Source organism: Rissa tridactyla, chromosome 7, assembly GCF_028500815.1.
Source record: "Rissa tridactyla isolate bRisTri1 chromosome 7, bRisTri1.patW.cur.20221130, whole genome shotgun sequence".
NCBI classification, from domain to species: domain Eukaryota; kingdom Metazoa; phylum Chordata; class Aves; order Charadriiformes; family Laridae; genus Rissa; species Rissa tridactyla.
Window position 1 is genome coordinate 49,116,958 of NC_071472.1, and position 21,808 is coordinate 49,138,765.

The 21,808-nt window shown below is 59.0% G+C and overlaps 1 protein-coding gene across 2 annotated transcripts in view; it reads right to left on the reverse strand.

Annotated features, from left to right (window-relative positions):
• Positions 1-21,808, reverse strand: part of CUEDC1 (CUE domain containing 1) — a 25,733-nt gene continuing 3,925 nt past the window's right edge. For both annotated transcript variants that reach the window (XM_054210003.1, XM_054210004.1), the window contains exons 2-11: positions 11,976-12,457; positions 11,282-11,409; positions 9,726-9,852; positions 7,969-8,152; positions 6,634-6,717; positions 5,572-5,661; positions 4,601-4,694; positions 4,347-4,405; positions 3,705-3,775; positions 1-3,485 (exon numbers count right to left, since the gene is read on the reverse strand). In XM_054210003.1, the coding sequence (XP_054065978.1) occupies positions 3,708-3,775; positions 4,347-4,405; positions 4,601-4,694; positions 5,572-5,661; positions 6,634-6,717; positions 7,969-8,152; positions 9,726-9,852; positions 11,282-11,409; positions 11,976-12,266 (1,125 nt within the window). In that variant the 5' untranslated portion in view covers positions 12,267-12,457 and the 3' untranslated portion in view covers positions 1-3,485; positions 3,705-3,707. The remainder of the gene's footprint in view (positions 3,486-3,704; positions 3,776-4,346; positions 4,406-4,600; positions 4,695-5,571; positions 5,662-6,633; positions 6,718-7,968; positions 8,153-9,725; positions 9,853-11,281; positions 11,410-11,975; positions 12,458-21,808) is intronic.

Here is a 21,808-nt window from a genome sequence, read left to right on the forward strand (position 1 = left end):
TTAAGAGTACAACAGGACTTTATTATATGAATTACTATTAAACATCTTTAAGAAAAAAATCACTTATGGAAATAAATTCTAAAATAGTAACACTCACAAATGTCACAGATTGTTTTGGTTTGTTCTTTTGAAACCGTTTTGTATAGAAGTGATACAAACGCCACTGAGAATTGTACATTTTTATGTAAGAAATGCATTTTGGCTTCCAAGCCGGTTTTAGTGGCCTTTCTACTCATTAGACCTGAATTTATTTATTTTTTTTTAAAGGACGTAAAAATAATCACTCTTCATCCTCCATTAAAACGACGCTTTGTGCCTCCAAGATATTTTGCAACGGCTACGGAGTGACACCATTCAGAGGGGCTTTGCCTAGCCGAGGATATTTAAGGGCGAGTTGTTAGACCGTGTTAGCAAAGACATCCCCAAGCCCCCGCGGAGCGTACGCTGCCAGCCCACTGCCGACCCCGTCTGCTCACGGGTGCGGTGCCCGCTTTCAGCGCGGGACGCTTTGTGGTTGGCGCGTGTCGCCAGACCCACCCAACGCGAAATCTTTGCTGGCAGGGGAAAGGGAGCCAGCGAGGGCGGGGGGTTCGCACCCACCGCGTGCAGCGAGCGGAGGTCACACCGGGATGCCCGTTCCCTCCCCATGGCCCCCAAGCTGCCCGTCCTCTCCCCGTTCTCTCCCGGGACCACAGCCCTGCGCGGGCTCCATCGGGTCCCCAGCAGCATCGCGGGGAGCGGAGGATGCCGGATGCTTCGGGGACGTGCTCGGCCAGACCAGCCCGAAGCAAAGCGAAAGCAGAGGCAGCCTGCTGCCTCCCGGCTCCTCTCCACCTGCAAACCACGGCGGGGTTACAAACACAACTCAGAGGCGACGTGTTAACGATGGTGCCGACTGAGCAGGAACAGCAGCATTTCCACTGCGCCACTCGCTGCCGTGGAAGCCAGCCGTTCCAGCAGGACTGACCTGTGACGTGATGCGAAACGTGGCTTGCCCGGCGCCAGGGACTGCCAAAGCGAGCTCAACGCGATCCTCCGCAGCCGCGGCACAACGCAGCCCGTCCTCCAGCAAGGACGAGGAGCACAGCAAACCCTCCAAGGGCCGGGCAGCGGGCAGACACGCCGCAGCCGCCCAGCACAAGCACTTCGCTGCCTCTCCTCCCCGCGCTCCAGCCCAGCCCTCCGCTAACAACCTCCTCAGCCGGGAGAAGCAGAACTTCCCTCCCGCAGGAGCCCGAGCTCCTGCCCAACTGCCTGTTGGTGCTTCCTGCGCTCATGGAAACTTCGCTGAAAGTTAAGCCCTCGGTAGCTACGAGCTGCTGGAACGTTGACAAGCTGATCCGGTTCCAAGCTTGATATTCTTCCAAATATGCAGAGGGCGGCTTTGGACTGGGAGGGAGTAACGGCAGCCTCCTGCGGACCCCAGAGCCAGCGGAGGGTAGGAAAGGAGCCCCTCCTCTCTCCCCACCAGTCTCAGCCTGGGGATAAGAGTCCCACTCGGGACTGAAGGATCTTCTGTTCCCAGCCCCAGCTTCACACTTAGCCGCTTGCACCCCGAGCCAGGCGGGGGCACACGCCACTCCAGATGCCCGTTTTACCCTGCAGGGTGCAGGGCAGCCTGGTGCAAAGCACACCGTGCCTCTCCGGCACCTCTCCCCCCGCCAGCCCGCCACACAGCAGGGCAGACAGGGCAGGACAAGGCCAGCATGGCTGGGGGACACTGTAACCCCATCAGCTGGGCTGCCACGACCCAAGGGAGATGCCCCTCTCTCCTTCCTTCCAAAGAAAAGGAGCAGACACCAAAGCTGGGCTCGGCTTGGTGGGGTGGCTCTTCTGCTCCTTCGGTTTCAGGAACGCAAAGCTCCCCGGGGTCCCGGGGTGGTTCCTGCCCTCGCCCTCGGCACCCCGGGCTCTAAGGGGATGCTTCCCAGACCCTGCAGCCCCAGACCCCTCGGAGCAGCCCCAGTGCCAGCCAGGGAGCCGGTGGCGGGGGGGAAGCAGCCGGGTCCCCCCCGGTCCCCGCCGTGGCTGCGGGGGTGACGGCAGCGGCGCTCAACAGGTGCGGAAAGAAATCCTGGCGCCCGCTTCAAAGGCACGCGGGCTCCGGGGGGGTTTGAAAAGGAGCCTGTCGGGAGGCAGCGCCTGCAATGTGGGCTTTTGTTACCAAACCCTGCGGAGAGGCAGGGAAAACAGTTGCGTGTGTGTTTGATGGCTGGGGTTTCTGCGTCTGCCGCCTTCGCAGCTCCAATCTTGCAACATTTGTGCTGGTTCGCAGGAGCCAGAAAGTGGAACAGGCACGTCTATAGCCACCTCCTGCATTTAGCAGTAAACAGATTATGCCGATAAAGGAGAAGAAAATGTGCTGGCGGGAGCGATTTCTGACTTTACGCTCGTCACTCATTACTTACACAGGGAAAGAATTTGTTTACGTAATTATTTTTAGCATCTCTGAAAGCTGCGACGATTCAAGTGCTGCCCGCCAGCCCCCCAGCCCTGCGCCACGCTCCCCGGCGAAAGGCTGCTCTGCTCCTGCCACCGGGCCAGCCCCGGCCCCACGCCAAACCCGGCAGCTCCCAAGCCCTTGTGCAAACTCTCTGTCCCGAAAACGCCTCCGCTGGCCTCAAATGCAACCCCCCTACTTGGGCTTCGCATCTTACCTATGGTGGGGGGACATCCCCGGAGCCGCCGAGCGCCCTACCCGGCAGCCGGGACCACGTCGCACCCGGTGGGACGTGTCGGGTCCCGTTTCGGCAGTGAGGGTTAAAGTGATGGGAAATGCAGCCCTTGGTGCTGCCCGGCGTCCTGCGGCAACGCCGCGGCCCACAGAGCGTCCGGACTTCAAGGCAGTTTTAGCAATGCCGAAGGCAAAGGTTTAATTCAAAGTGAAACGCCTACGAAAAGAAGGCCTTTCCTTTTATAAACAATTTATATTATTTGACTATTACCTGATCTGAATCTCTGCTCATTACTCCTAGCAATAGTAGACAACGGCTGTTAGGTTCTCTTTCTCACGTGGTTTGTTTTTTTTTCCTGTATGTGCAGAGTAAAGTTACATCAGATCGCTACAGAGATATGTTCAGGAGTGCTCCAGCCAAGCAGATCCCACATGTGAATGCATCCTCGTTAGTACAACTCATTTTCATTCCTCCTGCGACGCCACTCGGACCCAGAGAGCAGGCGGGATGCTGCTCCTCCCAAGACTGAGCTCCACTGGCTCCTCCACAGCAGCTGCCGACTTTTTTTCCTTTTTTTTTTTTTTTTTCCTTTTTGGCTGATTTGCTAGATAGGAGAAGTTGTTTTCAAACTGCTGGTAAGAAAACATTGTGCCTCACTTCGATACTTGTACTTCAGAGGAGTACAACAGCAGAGGGGGAACAGCCAAAAGAACGGGGTATTTGTTGGGTGGTTTTTTTTTCCTTTTTCAGCCATCTTCGTATGAAGGCTCGTGCACGTTCTGTGCCAACAACAAACCCCAGCGCTGGGACCTGGAGGGGAGGAGAAGGGGAGGGAAGGAGAACGACGCGTGCTCAGCCACAGCCGCACCGTGGCCAGCACCGGCCCGTTGTGGCACCGGGGGCTGTTACCAGCCACGGCACCCGCAGCCACTGACAGGGCTTGTCCCCAGCCGGACACGCTCTGGACCTGACCCAGAGCACCCAGCCAGGACGGATGGACGGAAGCGTTTGTCCCCAGGTGCCTCTCACCGTTTACTGCCCTTCCTTTGGCGTCTCCTCCTCCTCCCGGAGCTGCTGCCTCCGTGCTTGGAAGTCTTCATCTGAAAGGCAGAGGCAGGCGGGGGCTGTTGGGGGCTGCTGCAGCTTCCACACGGGACACCGGCCACACCAGTGGCTCCCCAGTGGGGAGGGCACCCGGTCCCTGCCCCGGGGCAGGGATTTCCTCGCCCAGAGAGACAATCCCCAGAGCCTGGGACACGGGGACTCTCTGAGAACACTGGAAGGAGGTTTTGGCCCACGGGGTGGTCGGGGCTGGCACAAATCCCACTGCCAAGACCCACCTCTGTGCAAATCTGGCTGGTGACAGATTTGCCAGGACTGTGCCCCGAGTTACACATCCCGCAGGGCTGCACAGCCCGGCTGCAAGCCCCCGAGACTCCCCAAAAGAGATCCCCGTCTCCAGTCACCCTGGCAAAGTGCACGCTCACAGGGGAGCCACGTGGGACCAGGGATGAGCCCGTTGCACGGGTGGCCATACCCCAGCGTGGTCCCAATGGGAGCCCACTCCAGCAGGACGATGGCGTGGGGCAGGACAGGGCCGGGCACTGCGGGACCCCAGGTAGCCATGCTGAGCACAGCGCACAGGGCATAGCACGGCGCGGCGTTTCTTACCGCAAGAATGTCCTTCCACATCGTCGAGAAGATTTGCCGTGGAAGCTGCTGTCCCCAGCCTGCGCCCTCCGCTAAGGAAAACCAGTTGTGGGGCCAGGACATGGCTGTGGTACCACAATCGTCCTTCACAGCCCACAGCGCAGCCGCAAGAGGCAACCAGGAGGCTCCAGCCAGACCACAGCCTTGGGGAGACCAAGCAATGCTGCTTCCACAGCCCCGCACCCCCCGCAGCTCCCCAGCCCCTTTTAGGATACACCTGGTGCTTCAACAAGTGTTTTCTTTTCGATTTCCTCATCTTCGTCTTCTCAGAGAAGGCTCTGGCGAGTTCAAACAGCTTCTTGCGCGTGGCTGGAAGGAAGCAGCCGAGTGAGGGTCTCACCCCAAAACCCTTCCCAAAACTGCCATGGGCGATGGGGAGGAGACGGCCAGCAGGGCTGCCAGGATCTGAGAGCCGGGTCCTGTGACCGACAGGGACAGGGTGGTCCCCAGCGGGGGGTGCTGACATTTTTACCCTTTCACTGGGATTTTCGTGACCTTCCCTACCCACGACTGACCCACATCTCCCCAGTGTCTCAGCTGGCTCAAAGCTGCCCAGAGACCCCACTCTGTTTTGCGACGGGAGAATCGGGCTGTGACTTGCTGAGAGGAAAGGATGGGAAAGGGCAGAGTTACAGCAAACCTTCTTGCTTTTCTAGGATTCACACAAACCCTGCTCAGAAATTCCTCTATTCCCCAATGCCACCGGCATCCTCGACTCACACCACAACCCACAGGTGCACCAGGGACAGATGGGACAGTGCAGAGCTGGGGCATCGACACCCAGATCTCCATCTCCTGTCGGTCGTGCTGGCACCCAGCCCCGGAGCGTGGCATGGGAGCTCCCTGCCGCTGGTGAGGGCCAGGAGGAGAGCAGGGCAGGGATGCACCGGGATTGTAAAACGCAGATGGAAATTCAACCCTAACGCACCGCTGCCGGGGCCGAGGACTGAGCGCAACGTGCCACCGCAGCGTGCAATGGCCTGTGCTTTGCCCCGCAACGTGCCAGCGCTCTCTGTGACTCATGGGGCAATGGGGACACACGTGCCCAGAGAGGTGACGAAGAGCGGACACGCTGCATGAACGGGGAGCACCAGGCAATGCTGCCGGCTCTCCCCCTGCCCACCCTGCTCCCACCTCCCCTCCAGCCCCCGCAGGCTGCCAGCACGGAGCCTGCAAACCGACTCACATTTTCCCATGTGTTTCAATTTGTCTCTGAATAAGGCATCGTCAGACACGGCACCGCCGGCCTCGCTGGTTACAGAGGGGGCTACGTCACCTGGAAGGCAAACATCTGGTCACCGGGAGTGCGTGCGCGGCGAGGCTCGAGACAAATCGTTTCCATGACCCAATTCCAGCGCTAGCGAAGCGCAGCCCTGCCACGAGCAGAGCTGAGCGAGAGCGGGCAGGACGAGGGCGCTGGCATGGCGGGGCTGGCTCTGGAGGAGGACCCTCTGCAGATATTAACCCCTGAGACGGTGGGGGCAGAAAGCTGGGCTTGCAGCACACCCCCAGCCCCGCGGGGCTGCTCACCCTGCGAGCAGACGTGGGGTGAGCAGCAGCTCAGTCCCCCCACCTGCACCGCTGCTGAGCAGGAGACCCCAAATTACCCTGGGCACTAATTGCATTTCTGGGTATTAGACTGTGCCCACGCTCAGTACCCGGGTTAGCAGGGCCGCCGGATCAGGAGCAGAAGTTCAGGCATCCCAGTGACTCGGTCAGGTGGACCAGGGACGCCAACAGCCACGTCCTTGTGCCCCCTGCCCAGGTCTGGGTGCCCTCGAAGCGCCGTGCACCCAGCCAGAGCTCGGCCACGCCGCACAGCCACTGCCTGTCCCCTGCCCAGGGACATCGGCAGACGCCAGCTCTAATTCTGAACCCGGGCAGCTGCTCCACTCCCCGAGGTTAATCAGGATTACCCGGGAACAGTCATTATGCCTCCCAGGCACAATCCTCCGCTCCGGCCAAGACAAGGGAGGGCTTTGTCTCCCCTGGGAACTGGAACCCAGCTCCCACCCACAGGGATGGACGGAGGCAGGACGCAGGAGCACCTCCAGGTGGGGTGGGCAGGAGGGCAGCAGCACCCATTCCCCTCACCCCCCAGCTCCTCTCCCGCGCTGGGGGGGCCAGCAGGGAGGGATCAGCCAGTTTCCCCCCCTCTGCAGCTACCACAGAGGCAGCCAGCGGTGGCAGAGGGCTGGGAACGCGGGAGCTGCTGAGAGGCGATGCTGATGCGCATCTTGAAAGTTACCTGATATTACGGAGGAGAAACCAAAGTCGTTGCTGACAGCAAGACTGGTCGACTTGGATTTTTTTGACTCGTATTTCAATCGATCTGAAAAACAAAAAGCCCGGCGCTCCGCTCAATCAGGCCCCCGAGGCAGCGCACGCGGCTCCGCTCCCCTCTGCTCTCCCGGCCCCCACGGCCAGAGGGACAGGCTGACGGCAAGGGATGGAGCTCAGGCTTCCTGGCGTCCCACAGCAGCTCGGCCGCCGCAGGAACGGCCTGACCCAGCCCAGCAAGGGAGTTTCTGCACAGCCAGGCTGCAGCCCCAAGGTAACATGGAAGCACCTCCTGCCCAGGTACATCCTGCTGCATGTAGAAGTGAGGTAGAAATGATCTACCAAAAAGCCGTAAAAGCTCTTCAGAGATGTACTCCTCCCCGAGGACACGCTTCTGGCCTCTGCCATGCTCCAGGGACAGCAAATATCTCCCCTGCCGTAGCCGGGGAGTGAGGAGGCTGTTCGTTCCCGGCTGGGCTGGGTACCCGCAGCAGGGCAGGAGCAGGGCCCGGGCTGAGCACAGGAGGAAGGCACCTCTCCCCCAGCGCCTTCACCGCCCCGGCGCTGAAAGCCCTTTGCTTCAGCACAGCAGCCACAAGCGCGCCGGTGGGAGCCCGCAGCAGCAGCTGGGAGCGCTCCGCTCACCGCCGCAGAGGAACTGCGAGCACGCCACAAGTGCGCCGGTGGTTTTCCAGCCACGGCGGCCGGGGGCAAGCCCTGCAGCGAGGGTGCTGCCAGGACCCTGCAAACCTGCAGCGAGACCTCTGAGGGTGACAGCCCCTCGGCCGCGGGGCTCAGAGCCGGCGGCAGTGCGAGGGAGGGGAAGGGCAGCTCTTTGCTCAGCGGCAGCAAAACCAGCGACACCCTCGAGCCCTCCCCGCAGGGCTGCCGGCTCACCGGGAAGCAGCGTGGTGACCGGGAAGGAGCAATCATGGCAAAATGCTCTCTAGTTTAGGCCCTGCCTAAAGGGTGCAGCGGGAAGGGTGCACCGGCTGGGCTGGGCTCAGAGGACATTTCTGAGGCTCCTTGCTATGAATTTTGCTGGGCTTTGCCAGAGACACCGCAGAGAGGCAGGCAGGGGGAGGAGAGCCTCGTGGCAGGCGGCTGAGCACCAGAGAAGCAGCCCACTGCCCAGTGTCAGCCCCTCGGACCCCCTGCCACCACCCTGGCCGCATCCTGCGCTGGCTCTGCTTTGGAAAGAGCCACGATGCCACAGGCAAGGAAACGCAGTCGGTGGCCAGCATCACAGGAGGAGGCACGCACTCGAAAAGCAGAGGCGGATGTTTCTGAAGGCACTTCTCACCTCTCTCCAGGGCGAGGAGGAAATCCCGGTTCCTCTGGAGCTCCTTCATGAACTCTTCGTTCTGCAGGAAGAGCGCGATCCGCTCGTCCTCCAGGTACTGCTTCCACCGCCGCTCCTGCTCCAGAGAGCCCTGGCCCCGCGGGACAAGCCCCCGCGGCACGGGCTGCCGGCAGCCCTGGGAGCCCTGCGCAGGAGGCAAACATGGCAGAGGTCCGTCAGTGGTCTCGGTGCCGCTGTGTGAGGAGCACACACGCCTCGAGCCGAGCTTGGCCTTTTGCTCCTCCATGACGCTGCTGCACCCCCAGCCCCGACAGCCATCAACTGCTGCTTCCCAGAGGGTTCCTCCCTCCTACACCTGGTGCCCGACAGCCCCGGGCACCGTCCCCTGCGCTGGGCTGGGGGACAAAGGGGGACAGGGCACCTCTGCCACTGCCCAGCGGGAAGGGGGACGGGGCAGAGGCAGGAGGGGATGGACAGCCCACGCGGGAACGGGGACATCTCAGTCTGGGGTCAGCGTGGCACGAGGAGAAACCAGCCCCTGCTCCTTTGCAGAGCACAGACTGGCAGAGATTTTTAACTTTAAACCGCGGGTTTGAGCCAAGACAGAAACTGGTGTGGAGGCAAGGGAGAAGGGTCTCAGCCAGCATCGCTGCTTTTATTTCCTCCTATCTAAAAAGCAGAGACCGCAATTTTCCGCTGACAAACGTCCCTGCAGGAAGCACCTCACGCTCTCCCCAGGCTCCCGGTGCATTCACACCTGGGGAGCCGCACAGCCACGCCGTGCAGCCGCAACCTCATCCTCGCCTACAATATTTATCTGATTTGTAGCTGCTCTCAGAGAGCCATAAAAAGCAAAAGCACACAATTACCAGGGAAAGAAAAGAGCAGCTGCTCCTCTCCTCCCCCTGAGCCCAAATGAATTGGCACGTTCCTATTCCCAGAAAGGTAATATAGCCCGCGAAGCTCAACTTGCAGGGCAATCATTTATGAAAACGTGGCAGGCTGCCTTTGGAGCCAAAAAGGGAGGGAGGAGCCGATGCAGGGGCAAGGCAGGGTGCCTGCAGCCCCCCCAGCCCCTCGCCGTGCCGGGAGGGCACTGGCCCCGTTTGCAGGCTGGCTCCTGTGTTAGCAAAGGGGCCGGGGGACGCCTGGGAATGCGCCTGGAGCTGAGCTGGGTGCCCAGCGTGGTCTGTGCTGGGGGTGCTCATTCCCCATGGGGTGCTGCCCGCTGCCTGCCCATTGTGGGCAGAAAGGGACCCACAACCACAAGCCTTGTGGCTCCAAAACCTCTACGAAGCACATAAGGACTCCAATTTCCCAGGAGCAAATCCGCTGGTTTGCACTAGATTTTCTGCCCAGGTTCCACTGTACCAGCCGCTGAGTGCCCTGGCAGAGCCGCTCTCCCCAAGAGCGTATGCTGGTCCTGCGGCTCCTCACCAGGGTAGCGGGTAAGATTTTCAAATAATTTAAAATATTAGGTGCTTATTCCAAGTGGCATTTCTGGCACTAACTGCTGGGCTAAAGGTAGGAAAAACATCAAAGCCTGGCTGGAAGATTCCCCTTTCAATACCTTGCTCGCTTCAGGCTCGCCTTGAACAACAAAAAGTGCTCCAAGACGTTTGGTTTAGTCCGTGCCCAATGCCCAGATGCTTTCAGAGCACCGCCACTGCAAGCTCAGAGTGGCCGAGGATGGGGTTTGGTGCTCCATGCCGCACCGTGGAGCCGGGGCACGGGCTGGAAGGGGCGTCGAGCCTCACCTGTGTTCCGGCGGTCTGCTGGGGCAGGATGCGGAGGAAGTCCTCGGGGAGGTTGCCCAGGAGCGGCGGGTTCCAGTTCCTGTAGCGCCCGGGCGCCGGGGTGCTGCCGGGCCCTGGCACGTCCGTCCTGCGGGACAAGCACAGACAGCATCTTTGGTAAGAAACACCGACGCGTGCCGCAGCATGGCAGCCCCCGTGCCCAGCTCCACCAGTGGCCCTGGGAACCAAGAAACCACAGCATGCCTCCCAGATCCACAGCGTTAGCGTTAGCTCTGGAGAGCGAAAGGCTTTCCGTGCCAGCTTGAAATCTTTGGGAGCTGCTTTTCCAACTTTTACCCACAACTGTGCAGGCTGGATTTCCCTCCTCCACCCCATTTTGCTCAGACTCCCAGAAAACAGCCCTGTGGGAATGCTAGCAGGGCAGGATCATGCTTATGAAGCTGACGGACATCTCTCACCAGATGTCACACCCAGCCTGCACACCCAGCAGCGCCTTCGGCCGAGGGGCTGGCACAGAGGTGGCCACGGCACTGGCGCTTGCCTTCCTGCAAGCCCACAGCTGAGGCGATGCTGCTAAGAGAGAGCTCACACCCCCCAGGGCCACAGACCCCCGAGACTTGGCAACCCGGCGGCTGCAAGTCAAACTGACCCAAGGCTGGGGCCCGGGCCGCCCAGCACCTGGTGTTTTTGTGCGGGGGCGAGCGCTCCCTGCCTCCAGTAGCTGATTTTTGCCATTCCACGCGCTGCTGGAGCGGCTTTCCAGGCCCTTCAGCTGTTCACTTTTTAGGGCCTCTCAGGGATTTTTTAGCCAGCTGTGAGCTTCATTCATCTCCCTTGGCTTCGTCTCACCCAGCCCTAACAAACCGACGCCAGATGCCCCTTGCCGGCGCAGCTAACGCGCAGCAAGACCCCCGGGTGCCAGCGCAGGGTGCTTTCACAGAATCACAGAATAGTTTGGGTTGGGAGGGACCTTTAAAGCCCATCTAGTCCAACCCCCCTGCCATGAGCAGGGACATCTTCAACTAGACCAGGTCACTCAAAGCCTCATCCAGCCTGGCCTGGAATGTTTCCAGGGATGGGGCATCGACCACCTCTCTGGGCAACCTGGGCCAGTGTTTCACCACTCCCAGTGTAAAAATTTCTTCCCTCTATCTAGTCTAAATCTTCCCTCTTTTAGTTTAAAGCCATTACCCCTCAGCCTATCCTAACAGGCCCTGCTAAAAAGTTTGTCCCCGTCTTTCCTGTAGCCCACTTTAAGTACGGGAAGGTCACGATAAGCTCTCCCCGGAGCCTTCTCTTCTCCAGGCTGAACCCCCCCAGCTCTCTCAGCCTGTCCTCACAGCAGAGGGGCTCCAGCCCTCCCAGCATCTCCGGGGCCTCCTCTGGCCCCGCTCCAACAGCTCCGTGTCCTCCCTGTGCTGAGGACTACAAAGCTGGACACAGGACTCCAGGTGGGGTCTCCCCAGAGCAGAGCAGAGGGTCAGAATAGACTTATGTCTTTTCTGCTGGCCGCCAGGAGCAGAAGGTGCGGTGCAGCCGCGGGGCTGGGGGCTCACCTGGGCGGTGGGGTGGGCGGCGCGCCGGGGTAGCGGCTGCCAAACGCCTGGCTCTCGTAGGCGGGAGGGGAGTAGACAGGAGGGGGCTCCTCGTCCGAGCTGTCGGGCTCCAGGGTCCGCTCCAAGATCTGCAGGGCAAGAGGACAGTGTGAGGGCGAGCTGGGGACACACTCCCGGCCGGTCCAGGCCCCCACACATGGCAGCAAAGTGGGGATGGGACTGGCTGAACGCTGCTGCAGAGAGGATGGGGACATCCCAGCACCAGTCCCGCACGGGGTTTGGAGGTGCTGCTCTCAAGGGACAAGGCACGGCATTTTGGGTGGGCAGGTGAGCCTGTCCCTGGGTGCACAGAGCCCTTGGGGGCACTCTGAGAGCAGCTGTAGAGTCTCTGTTGGATTTTGCGGTGGGAGGGAGGGAGGACAGTGCTTGGCTTGAGCCTCAAGCCCTGTCCAAGACAAACCAGCCGTGCTGCACGCTCCAGGTCAGCTGAATTGGGCACTCAAATCTCTGTCTGCCCACAGCAGCCGAGCAGCACCATGCCCAGGCAGAAATGAGGCAGGATGAGACTGAGCTGCCCACTTGCCACGAGCCAGCCGTGGTGGCCAGGAGTCCATGAGCCAGCCGTGGCAGCCAGGAATCCAGACAGGGGACCTCCACCCATAGCCACATGCCGGGGACCATCGTCAGGGGTTACCTCGGCGGGGATGCTGTCCTCCGAGTCCGAGCTGTCATCACAGCCGCTGCTGTCCAGGTTCATCTGCAGGAGCTGGTCGATGGTGGCATCCACGGCGCCGTTGTTGGCCCTCAAGACACACTCGATGATGTCGTAGTCCATGTTGGGGAACATGGTCTTGAAGTCCTCCATGGCCTGGTTGAACTCCAGCCGGCGGACCTGCCTGGCAGGGCGGCTGTTGTTGAGCTCCTGGGCGGAGGAGCCACCGCGGGAGCTGCCGTTGCTGCTGCTCCGACGGAAGAGGCTCGTCATGGTGGGGCAGCTGGCACGGGGGGGGCACAGCGGCTGCGGTCCCGGCTGCGGCGAGGCAGGCGCCCACCACCGCTCCTCACGGGGCGCTGCCCCGGCAGCTGGCGGGGAGCATGGGCGGGCGGTTGGGGTCCCGCTCCCCGCAGCCGGTGGCGCCGCGCGTCAGCCCCCAGCACGCTGCAGCATCCTCCCACCTGCGGAGGGGAGAGGGGAGAAAGTCAACCGCGGGACAGAGCACCCAGAGGTACCATGAGATCCCCGCCTCGATGGGGGACATTCAATTCAATTCAACCCTCACAGGACCGTCCCATCCCCGCAGCGGGGCCGGCATGCCGGGCTCGGATGTGCCGTACAAATAAAACGCATGGTAAGAAAAATGGCATTACTTGCACTGCCAAGGGCTCCCCAGATTTAATATTTCCAGGTTTGACACGTATTTATAAACACAGTAAAATCTCTCTTTAAAATAAAAAATGGAGTCGGCTCAGAGAGTTTCAGAGCAGGGGGCTAAAATACTCTGCAGCACGGCAAACCGACCCTTGGGAAAAGCCACCAAATCCAAGATTAACATTCACTTTAAAACCATAAACAGATTATACAGCTACTGCTTCTCATTTGGAAATGCAGGGCCAAATGCAGTTCTGGATTAACTCCACTGTTGAAACAGAATTACCCCAGGAACACTTTTGATCCATAATATCATTTTCAAAGGCTTTTTCCTAAGCGGCAGGCAGAGAGTTCAAGATAGCTGTCCCTAAAATGGTATTTAATTCAGAAGAACATGCCAAGCACATTTCTTAGCGAAACAGGGTATAATCAGATTCAAAGCCATTAAGTGGAGCAGTCACCTCTGAAGGTCACCCGGGCTCTCCCTGCCTGTGGCGAGGCTGTGTGTGACAGCCACGTCCCCGGCGCTCACCCGGCCTCGGCCGCTGTGCCGGCTCAGAGCCCCGAGCTGCTCCCGGGGGCTTCCAGAGGCCGCCGAGAGCAAAATGCACTTGCAAAACCTGGGAAACTGGGCACGAACTCTGGCAGAAGGTTTACTTTTGCAATGCTGGTTCACCCGCATTCTTGTCCCCAGGGACAGCCCTGCTCTGGCTCAGTACCCAGAGGGACTGCTGACACCTCCAGAGGATGGGGGAATGACACTCCGCTCTCTCTCCCTGCCTTTTTTGTAATCCTGGATGCATTTGTATTCAGATGCACTGAGCGTGCCGTGAGTGAGCCCGAACGGCAGCCCCCCCACAAACACCAGCACCAGCCAGACCCTGCACCATGGCTCAGGGCAGCGGTCCCTGGGCTGAGCTCGGTGCCACGGGTCCCTCCAGCCGATGCTCCCGCGGGACACAGGGTGGCCACGCTGCAAACAGACCTCTGAGGCACACACCAACGGTCCCGCAGGGATCCCGTCCCACAGGGATTCCCAGCACCCATGGAAAAGCAGCAGGAGACTCACTGCCGGGCTCGAGGGGCCATTTCCAAACAGCACCGGGAACCCCCAGCTTGCTCCCTGCTCACTAATGAAAAGCATTTAACAGATCACTCAGCCCAGAACTGTCCCCGTCCCCGCAGTCCAGAACTGTCCCCATCCCCGCAGTAGCTCTCTGTTCCCAGGAATGGCTCCTGCTCGCCAGGAGCCAGGCGTGGAGCTGCATTGTGGGAGCCAAGCAGTAACAATTCCGACAGCCCTGCCCGGCTCTATTCACCGAGGACAAATAAATCTGCTGGAGTCAATTAATAAAATACTGCTTCTCGGTTCCTCCTCTGCTATCATGAGTCATTCATAGCAAAAAGCCGGCATTGTTCGCACCTCTGGTATTATACTTTAATTGCAATATTGCATGGCTGGTTTAGTCACATGTTAAATTGAGTTATAACACGTTCACAGGGTACACACACTCCTTAAAAGATTCGGCTACTCCAAGAGGATGGGGAAAGAGCTGGGACATCAAGAGGAAAACAGCTTTTATAGGATACACTGCAAACACACGATCCAAATATGAAGATGAGAACTTCTGCAGGGAACCATTCGCTCAGAAATGCCACGCTAGCTCACAAACCTCAAAGAGTAACACCAGCCCCCAAAATCAGGAAATGTGCTTGGAAATCCCAGATCTATTTAAAAATCCTAACATCTATAAAGTAACGAGAAGCGCCTGTGGTTGGGGGGATCTTTGTCCCCCAGCATTCGACCTTTGAGTGTGTATTTAAGGTCTTTTCTGTAACCACGAAGGCCACCGCCGTGCCAGGTGCTGGCAATCCCCCGTCAATCCCTCTGCCCCACCGGGGAGGGACCGGCCCCTCCTGATGCGAACGGGGATGTTCTGGGGAAGGTTTTGGTCACCAGGTCGGGGACAACACCACCGAAGCTGCAGCCCACGCAGGATAGCGTGACCGAGCGCAGCAACGCAACGAGCAACTGAAAGCTTCTGGTCAGAAGATGAACTAAATTAGGGACAACTGGGGTGCAGCCGGTGCCCCCGGCACAGACCAGGGCGGCTCCGTGTGCCCCGCGGGCAAACACCGCTGCGGGCAGTGAAACACTGCAAACACAGGCTTTTCAACCCATTTTTTTAAAGTCCTGCTGCTAATACAGAGAAATGCAAACCACTAGACTGGCATGAGTTAAAATCCAGAGAAAAAGCAAGTCACGACAATGGCAGGAGTTAATTTAAAAGATAAGCCGGTGGTTGTGTTTGCAGGATCCTCCCCAATTCCTGCTTGTCCACGTCAGCGTCTTCAGGTGAGCCGCGGGGAGGGCAGCAGGATCCCCACGTGGTGTCAGCGAGGGCTGGGAAGACGCCAAGAAAAGCAAAATCCTTTGGATTTCCCGAAAAGGAAAGAAGAAATCCAGTGTCCGACTGCCAGCCCAGGCGGGGTGCGGGCATGGTGGGGTGCGGGCTGGGCTTCTCCTCGCCTCCTGCCCCCCTGTTTGCAGAATCAGGCTGTGACGACTCGTTTAGCTGGTGCCTGATCAACTTTCTTCCTGCCTTAAAATAGTTCTTCCCTGCTCTCATGCAAGAAGGACCCTGAATGCTGTTATTCATTCATCCAAGCTCCGGCACCACCCGCGCGGCTCCGTGCGCCGGGACGGGGGCTAGCACAGAGAATGCCCACGCCGGTTCTGCCATCACCGCCAGGACGGCACGGGATGCTCTCCCGCACGCACCCACGGTTGCTTTCTCACTGCACACCATGCTCAGACACCAGCACACCTTTGGGTGCAGCTCCTGCCGTTAGCTCACCGCTTAAAAAACATAAAATAAGACCAAACAAGAGCTGACCTTCGGGGAGGAGCTCACCCCCGCGAGCCCGTGGGTGCACCCTGTCTTTTCTCCCGCCCGGGCCGCTAACGACTTGCACAACTCGGATCCGCTCTCGCCTGAGCCACTGCCAAGAACAAGACCTCGGCAGCCACGCAGAAACCCGTAATTACGCTCATCGGGGAGCAGATAAGGCATGCACAGCCCGGGGGAGCACATCCTCCTGTGCGGCCGGCATCCCACCTCGACAGAGCTGGTTTTCACCCAGCCCTGGGAGCGGGGCACTCGAAACCTCGCAGAAATGGACTTTCCACGTCGAAGGATGGCCCCAGAGGCTGCGGGCGCTTCGGGTCAGCTCCAGCCGGGAGCAAGCGCGGTGTGAGGTGCGGAGGAGGCTGCCTGCAGCTCAGCTGTCAGCCATCCGGGAATGGTTGGATGGCTGGAGCAGCTGGATAATCCCAGGGGTTGGTTGAACCGGTAACGTCACGCTGGAAACAACAGTTGCTCAGCTCGGCAAGGAAGGCAGCCCGAACGGAGGAGCGAACAGCTGTAAAAGCAGTGGGACTGATCGCTCGCAGCCCTCGCAGCTCAGGGAAGAGCCTTGGCACCAAGAGCAAACGCAAATTTTCCCTTCCCTGGTGTCTGCTGCAGCTCAGACAACAGATGGGATTGCTCAAACACCGCTAAACCAGCCCAGCCCTTCTTCCCCTGCTATTGCCACGCTGCATTTGTAGATCATCCTGCAAACACGCCGGAGCCACGACCCCCGTTTCAGGGGTGACACCATCATCGAGCACTTGTTCCCTCCAGCCCAGCGCTCCCCGAGGGCACCCATCGCTCGGCGGCTGCAAGCCCAGGTCTGTGATGACCGGGCTGGGGGACGCGGGGCAGAAGTGGGAAAGGAATTTCCATGCACTGGATTATCTAGAGACAAGGGCTGCCAGCGCCCCGGCTGCTGGAGGGAAGACTCTCAGAGGAAATCTCAAAACTAGAGACGTTAAACCAGAAATAACGGCTTCGGCCAGAGCAGATCTGCCAAGCAGGATACAGATTTGATGGATACAGGAATGAGAAGGCCAGGAATGTGACTGCTCAGCAGCTGCAGGTGTGACTATAATAGGGTTGAAATTGGGATAATCGGGAATAAAAATTACAGCAGTGTCTACCAGCAAACGGAAAGGCAGAGCACACGTCAAGGATGTGCAGGATGGGGCCTAACCAGTCTCTCCAAAATCCCCTCCTCACCTTTCCGTCCACCTCAGGGGATGCACACGCACACCCCCCGCCCGCCGCCTGGGAAAACTGCCTGCGAGCAAATCCTTTTTCACGGAAACAAATAAGCACCTGAGGATCCCCTTTAATACTTGTTCTACCACGTATTAAAATGGCTGGGTTTAAGCCCTTTTCAAAGCAAAAAGCAATCAGGGAGGAGAGCAGAAGTAAGCCCTGTTTGAGAGCCTGTGCAGCACGTACCCCTCTGCACGGCGGAATTCCCCTCCGGGCTCCGAGGGGAGCAGTCAGAGCCCGTGGAGCCGCCGGGAGGGAACCGGGGAGAGCCACGAAGCCGTTCTGGTCCCAACGCCGGCCATCATCAGCGTTACTGCTCCAGCGCTCTCACCTGATGGTTCTACTGGGGAGCCCGCAGCCAGCCTGCCTTCTGAAATGCACGATAACCACATTTAAGAGAAGAAGAGGCGGCTGCTGCTGCCTCGGGGCACCCATTGCTCACCCGGCCGCGGCCGGCCATGCCATCCTCCTGGACAGATTTATGAGGGCCCTTTGTGAGCCGACCAGATGTCGGCCCTCCACAGCACCCAGGTGGCTCATAAACCAACGGCACCCTGCTAAAACCTGCGGGGTTGCACTCAGCCGGGACAGGGACTGCTGGGCAGGGCTCTGCCGGGGACCCCTCGCCCCCTGGAGCAGCACCCGAAGCACCCACCTTTCCCCCGCCGGTGCCAGGACGCAGCGGGATGTGCAGGGCTGCCCAGCCCCAGGGGTCCTGGCACTGCGGGCCACCCCGGGACACCCCCAGCCCTCTCGGCCAAGCCAGGGCAGAGCCACCCCCCTGCCCTTCGGCATTGTGCCGCGCTAATCCCCTGCTTTCACACATTTGCCATGCCAGAATTACAGCCCCCGCCCCAAAACTAAGCCTACATTAATGAGGCAGCACTAGATCTTAATCAAAAAGTCGCCTGCCTCGCGAGGCTGCCTTGCACTGGTTTCATTGAAGGTAATTTGAGCTTGGTAGGACGGCATTCCTAAAATAGTTGAGGGAATTCAAACACGAAATAAGGTTTCCAGGAAGGGATTAAAAAAAAAAATAGGTCAAGCAAGTGTGAGTGATTAAAGTAACCCAGCATCCCTTTGTACCCTTTAACTGCATCTCTGTTCAACTCTATCTTGTAGCAACGTGTAATAAATTAGATGCAAGACGTTGCCTAAAGCAGAGAGGCCGATATAAGATTATTCCACGAGGCGGCTGAACATCAGCGACCTTTTCTCCTCTGGTTTTCACCGCCAACATCAAAACACGCATGTCCCAGATGAAAAATCAGCTTAGAGCTTGTTGAAAACAGCTACGAGGAGCAAGCGCTGCCTGGTGCGAAGGCACACGCGACAGCAGCAAGGTCGGGGCGCCGGCGCTGCCTCCGTGCCGCGGGAAAGCCCTGCACCCATCGCCGAGGTCCTGCCTCAGTTTACCCATCCACCTCAAGCCTCGCAGGGGGGAAGCCCAGGCACCCCCCTGCCCGCACACATCCCCCCAGCACCGGCCGCAGCCGACGTGCAAAGCCCTCGCACCATATGTCACACAAACCCATCTTTAACGGCTTATCCCTTCTTCTCCCTTTGTGCCCCCAGCTCAGCACAAAGGCACCGGAAAGCTGCGGGGAGTGAAAGAAAATAAAAATTCCTGCAGAGACAAAGGTGCCCGGCTCTCCCCGGGGCCCAGCACAGGTCAGGGCGCGTGGAGGAGCCACGTCTGGGCAATTTTGGGGTTAGATTTGGTCAGCGAGCACCTAACGAGGAGCGGGCAAAAGCGAAGCCAAACTGGGGGTAGCGCCAGCCCTGTGCCCTGGCTAATTAGCGCAGCTGATTCAGAAATGCTAATTTGCCATTTTAGGTCAAGGGTCAAAGAAATTAAAGGACAAGAGGGGAAAAAAACAGAGAAAGAGCCTGAGCAGAAACAGCCCCTTCCCCCCCCCGGGAAGATACTGGGAATGGACCGGGATTAGACTGGGCTGCCCCTGCGCCAGCCCAGCGGTGCAGAGCATCTCGGCAGGATCCAGCCCAGGGCATCCCACAAAGCCGGACATCCCAGCAGGGACAGGCAGGGACGACTAGGGCCAAGTCAGGCGACGGCAGCACCGAGGTGCTGCCCAGCCACCAGCATCTGCAGCTGCTGCTCTCCTGCCGTCGGGGTTTAAGGGCCATCACTTAATGTGCAAAGGAAACTAAAAAAAAAAAACCATGCTGATTTGCCCGAGGCTCCATGGAGCAGCGAGACCGCACAAGTTTCTATGGAAACAAAATTAGTTGAGTAAAACTCTCACTGACGGCACGGTGAATTATTCACCAGAACAGGCCCCTGGCCATTGAGGTCTGGTAAAAAGATTTAAAGGTGCTCACCGCGCGGGCTGCTGGCAACCCCTTCCCCACGGCACCGAACCGCAGCTGAGGAGGAGGAAAGTCCCTGGGTTTCCACACCACGCGCGTGGTGAAACCCGTCAGGAAGGTCCTGCACCTCCACCACCACGTCTGCAGCTTCAGGTGTCCCCAGGGAGAGGACAAGGGTGGCACAGGGGGACAACGGGGAGATGCAGCAACGGGGAGGCTGTGACGAGCAGACAGGAGTAAGCTGGCACGAGAGAGGAGAGCTGCGGGCGGCCGAAGCCGTTGCCTTCCTGTGGTTTTGCTTTTTACAACAACTTGACCGCAGCGATAAGCAGGCATGCGAGCGCAGGTACGGTGCCGGGCTGCTCATGGGCTGGCTCCTCCTGCCCTCCAGGGAGGGCGAGTGGGCACAGACCCCCTGGCAGAGCCTCTTCGGGGAAGCCAAGGGAGCCCCGGGGCCGTCCTGCCGTATTTTGGGTGCAGAGGTAACACAGAAGACACCAATCTGCCCTCCCAAGCAGGACCCCTCGCTTCTCCCTCCTCCCCAGCCCCTTGCTAGATGGCAGGGCAGCAATGCATGGCATAAAGCCAGCGAAAAGGCTCCTGCCCGATGCCCACGCCGGCCTCCCCACACAGTGACCCATCCCTCGGCATCCAGGACAAGCCCATGCTGTCGCCGCGTTGAAGGCAGGAGCTGCCGCAGCCCCACTCGGCCCACAGTCAGGATCGCTGGGAGCCAAGACTGGGGGGAAAGAAAGGGACTAATTAAGTTGCAAATGGAGCAGCTCTTTTTTTTTTTTTATGAATCACTAAGCCATATGGCTGATGCAAGCCATCCCGCGAAAGCACCAAGCTGACAATTCGGGCACTGCCATATCCTTGTTGTCCTGGGACGCGGCATCACACTGTAATTGCGCCACTCTTTTGTCCTCCCTCGCGCCGGGTGACATTGCTCAGCAGAGGAGAACCTGCTTGAAACGCTACACCTCGCCAGGGACGGCTATTTAATTAATGCCAATACGTCAGGCCCCTCCTGCAGAAGCATTTCCAGCCAGCCGCGAGAACACGCTCCTCCATCCCCGGCACAACAGGGCTCTCGGGGGAGAGAAAAGCCCTCGAAAGCTGAAGTATTGAGTTTGCTTCGTTCCTTCTGCTCCGTCACAGCACATCACGGTTTTATATGGAAATTATACGGGATGCTAACCTGGATTTGAAGCCAGGCCAACGCTCGGATAAGCTCTCCGTCTCCGTTCAAGCTCAGCAGCAGAGTCTGCTCCGTGCCAGCACAGCCCCCTTTCTCGGCAGCGAGGGAAACCCAGAGCCCCCGAGCAGGGGCTCTGCCTGCTGCCCCCATCGCCCGCTTGCTGTGCCCGGCCACCAAACTAGGCCGTGTTCTTCTTCAAAATCCCATCTCGCTTGTGTTTCATTATTTTTAAGTTTACATAATTAATTCACGTACAACCCCATCGCCATCCTGTCCCAGTTGCTTTGCACTGGCCTCATCATGGCAATCGCCAGACAGTGAGTTTCAAAGCCACAAGGATTTTACAAACAACGGTATAGGCTCCAGAAGCCTGGGAATCCTCCCCAAAGGCTGTCCCCTGTCCCACTTATGGCCCTAGCATGTGCTCCCACGCAACACATCTCCATCGGCTGGGGTTCCGATGGACATCTCCATCCAACGTTCCCCCCCTGCCCGTGCCCAGCCCAGCTCTGGGGAGGTGCAAGAGGGAACACCGGCAGAGTCCTGCCTGCGAGCTGTGCCCAGGCTCCTGTCTGCCCTGTCCCCCCCTATCCCCTCGCAGATGGCACCTGGAGGTGAAGGCAGGGCTGTGCCGATGAAGGAGGGTGTCAGTGCAGCTCCCAGTGCCTCCCCGTGCTCCCCGGCTGCTGCGGAGGTTGCTCTCGTGTGCGTTCAACCACTGCCTGGAAGCATGGTGGCAAAGAGAAAACCCACCGTTATAACTGACTCCGTAACCAAGGCAAATATTAAAACCAGCTTTGAGCCTGGGTGTCCCTGTAACCCATCTAGCAGTGTGCCACGCTCCATTTTCCGGAGATGATCTGCATATTTCCCCCCCGCCCCCGGCTGAAGCTCTGCTTTCCTCGCCAAGGACAGCAGCAAGGCTCCATCGCCGGCGTGCCCAGCTGAGTGCGCCTTCCCCGGGGAAGCGAGCGAGGGCAGGGATCGACAAGCTGTCAGGCAGAAGGAAGAAATACCACTTCCAGGAGTCAGAGCTCATTTCCCAGCAATAAAACAGACCAGGGCTGGGGGAAAGCGCCACCAATGGGGACGCACATCCCACACCGCTTCAGCCGCCGACAGGGAAGGACCTAGGGGCTGCAGCTGGGAAAAATAAAAGCTACCAACAAATGCCTGGGTTTAAACAGGATAGCCCTAAATTGGGCTCAGATCGGCGCATAAAGGATCTGCCCTTCCCCACACAGATTATTGCTGTGGACGATGCCTGCCATGTGCCAACCTCATCTCCCCGGCCCCCAGCTACAGCTCCTCCAGCAGATGGGAAAAGAAAATGTTATTGCTTCCTCCCAGAGAGGGGAATTGCTCAGATGAGCATCCTTCCTTAACCTCCCCTCTCTCCCCTCCATCGTCTTCACCCCCATTATCCCCACTCCACCCACACATGCTCCTCTGGGGACCTGAGG